This window comes from Corvus brachyrhynchos, unplaced genomic scaffold (assembly GCF_000691975.1).
Source record: "Corvus brachyrhynchos isolate BGI_N302 unplaced genomic scaffold, ASM69197v1 scaffold65, whole genome shotgun sequence".
NCBI classification, from domain to species: Eukaryota; Metazoa; Chordata; class Aves; order Passeriformes; family Corvidae; genus Corvus; species Corvus brachyrhynchos.
Genome location: NW_008238365.1, coordinates 3,852,471 through 3,854,186, shown reverse-complemented (window position 1 = coordinate 3,854,186; position 1,716 = coordinate 3,852,471). Strand labels below are relative to the sequence as shown.

The 1,716-nt window shown below is 55.1% G+C and overlaps 2 protein-coding genes across 2 annotated transcripts in view; one reads left to right on the top strand and one right to left on the bottom strand.

The window, feature by feature from the left end:
- The window catches only part of DNALI1 (dynein axonemal light intermediate chain 1), a 3,609-nt gene extending 3,577 nt beyond the window's left edge, over positions 1-32 (bottom strand). The window contains exon 1 of the mRNA XM_008635233.2: positions 21-32. Coding sequence (XP_008633455.1) covers positions 21-32 — 12 coding nt within the window. The remainder of the gene's footprint in view (positions 1-20) is intronic.
- Positions 33-329: 297 nt separating this feature from the next.
- Positions 330-1,716, top strand: part of SNIP1 (Smad nuclear interacting protein 1) — a gene marked incomplete at its 5' end in the record, with an annotated part of 2,704 nt that continues 1,317 nt past the window's right edge. Inside the window, 2 exons of the mRNA XM_017736275.1 lie at positions 330-958; positions 1,553-1,716. The exon at positions 1,553-1,716 is cut by the window's right edge and continues 1,317 nt beyond it. Coding sequence (XP_017591764.1) covers positions 330-958; positions 1,553-1,716 — 793 coding nt within the window. The remainder of the gene's footprint in view (positions 959-1,552) is intronic.

Below are 1,716 nucleotides of genomic sequence, written 5' to 3'. Positions count from 1 at the left end.
CTTTACTTGTCCGTTCAGACTGGGCCCTGCATCGTGTCCCATGAGCAGAGGGAGGATCTGGGCAAGTCAGGAACTCCCGCCTCCCAGCTCAGGCTGTGCCACCAGTGACTGGAGCTCCTGTTTGAGCCCAGCCTGTGCCACAGCACAGGCGTCCCTGGGAGCTGTGTCCTTTGCCTGGAGCAGGTGACACTGCCTGTTTCTTGTGCTTTATTTGGTGTAAATTGTGGGAACCCAAGTAGTTTGGCATGGAAATCTGTTCCATGTTGTGTCAGATCTGCCCACACCTGTCCCAGTATGTGTTTTCCATGTGTAGGATTGGGATTTTCTGAAAGGCCGAGGTAGATCTGCTGCTCTTTCATTCTGATTGTCCTTTCCAGGAGCGAGATGATCACTGTCGCAGGGGGAATGAGGAGCGGAAGCAGAGACACCCATCAGAGCAGGAGCACCGGCGGGACAGGAGTGGTGACCGGGACAGGCACAGGGACCACTCAGACAGAAAGAAGAACCCCAGTGACAGGCTGGGAGCTCGCGGCCATGAGCGGGACATGCAGAACCTGCGGGAGCAGCAGGCAGAGAGGGAGTTCTACAATGAGAGGAGGCGAGAGCACCGACAGGGCACTGAGGGCAGCGGCGACCAGAACCCAGAGCTCCGGCAGTCTGAGAGCAAACCCAAAGAAAAAGCTGCTGTGAACAAGGAGAAGCCAAGCTTCGAGCTGTCTGGGGCCCTGCTGGAGGACACCAACACGTTCCGGGGGGTGGTGATCAAGTACAGCGAGCCCCCCGAGGCGCGCATCCCCAAGACGCGCTGGCGCCTGTACCCCTTCAAGAACGACGAGTTCCTGCCGGTGATGTACATCCACAGGCAGAGCGCGTACCTGCTGGGCCGGCACCGCCGCATTGCCGACATCCCCATTGACCACCCCTCCTGCTCCAAGCAGCACGCCGTCTTCCAGTACCGGTGAGTGGCTTGGGAACTTCGGAAGGAAAACAGCACACAAACCAAATGCGAGTTCACTGTCAGTAAAATAGAAATGGAATTTATGTGTGACTGCTGTGGATTATCCCAGCAGTGACCAAAAATATCTGAAATTCCTCTAATTTAGCCACAAGCAGAGAAATCATATAGCGGGGTTAGACAGAGAATGGGGTGTGAATCCAGGTTGGAATAACTTACCAGGTGTGATTGACAGTAAAAGCATTTCAAGAAGAGGTTTGTTGGTTTGTTCTCTCACAGTGAGGGCTGCTGTGCTCTGATGCAGAGGGGGCTCCTGTTGGTATTGGAGAATAGCCCAGCTCTCGTGGAGAACATCTGTCCCGGTGCAGGAGTTGCTATGTTACATCATCGGAGGTTTAGGGAATGATGCAGCCTCTCTCAGAACCTGCTCTGTCTCACACAGTTTCTTGTTGCTCTCATTGGGCTGTTCCGATCTCGGGATGGATGAGTGTTCACGGCACAAACCGACCTGCTCGCGGAGCACAATTTCTGTCTCACCTGCTTTTGGAGCACGTTTCCTGTCTCTCTGGTGGTTCAGCCAGTGTTTTTGTTTTCCAGGCTGGTGGAGTACACCCGAGCTGACGGCACCGTGGGCCGCAGGGTGAGGCCCTACATCATCGACCTGGGCTCGGGGAACGGCACCTTCCTCAACAACCAGCGCATTGAGCCCCAGCGCTACTATGAACTGAAGGAGAAGGACGTACTCAAGTTTGGGTTCAGCA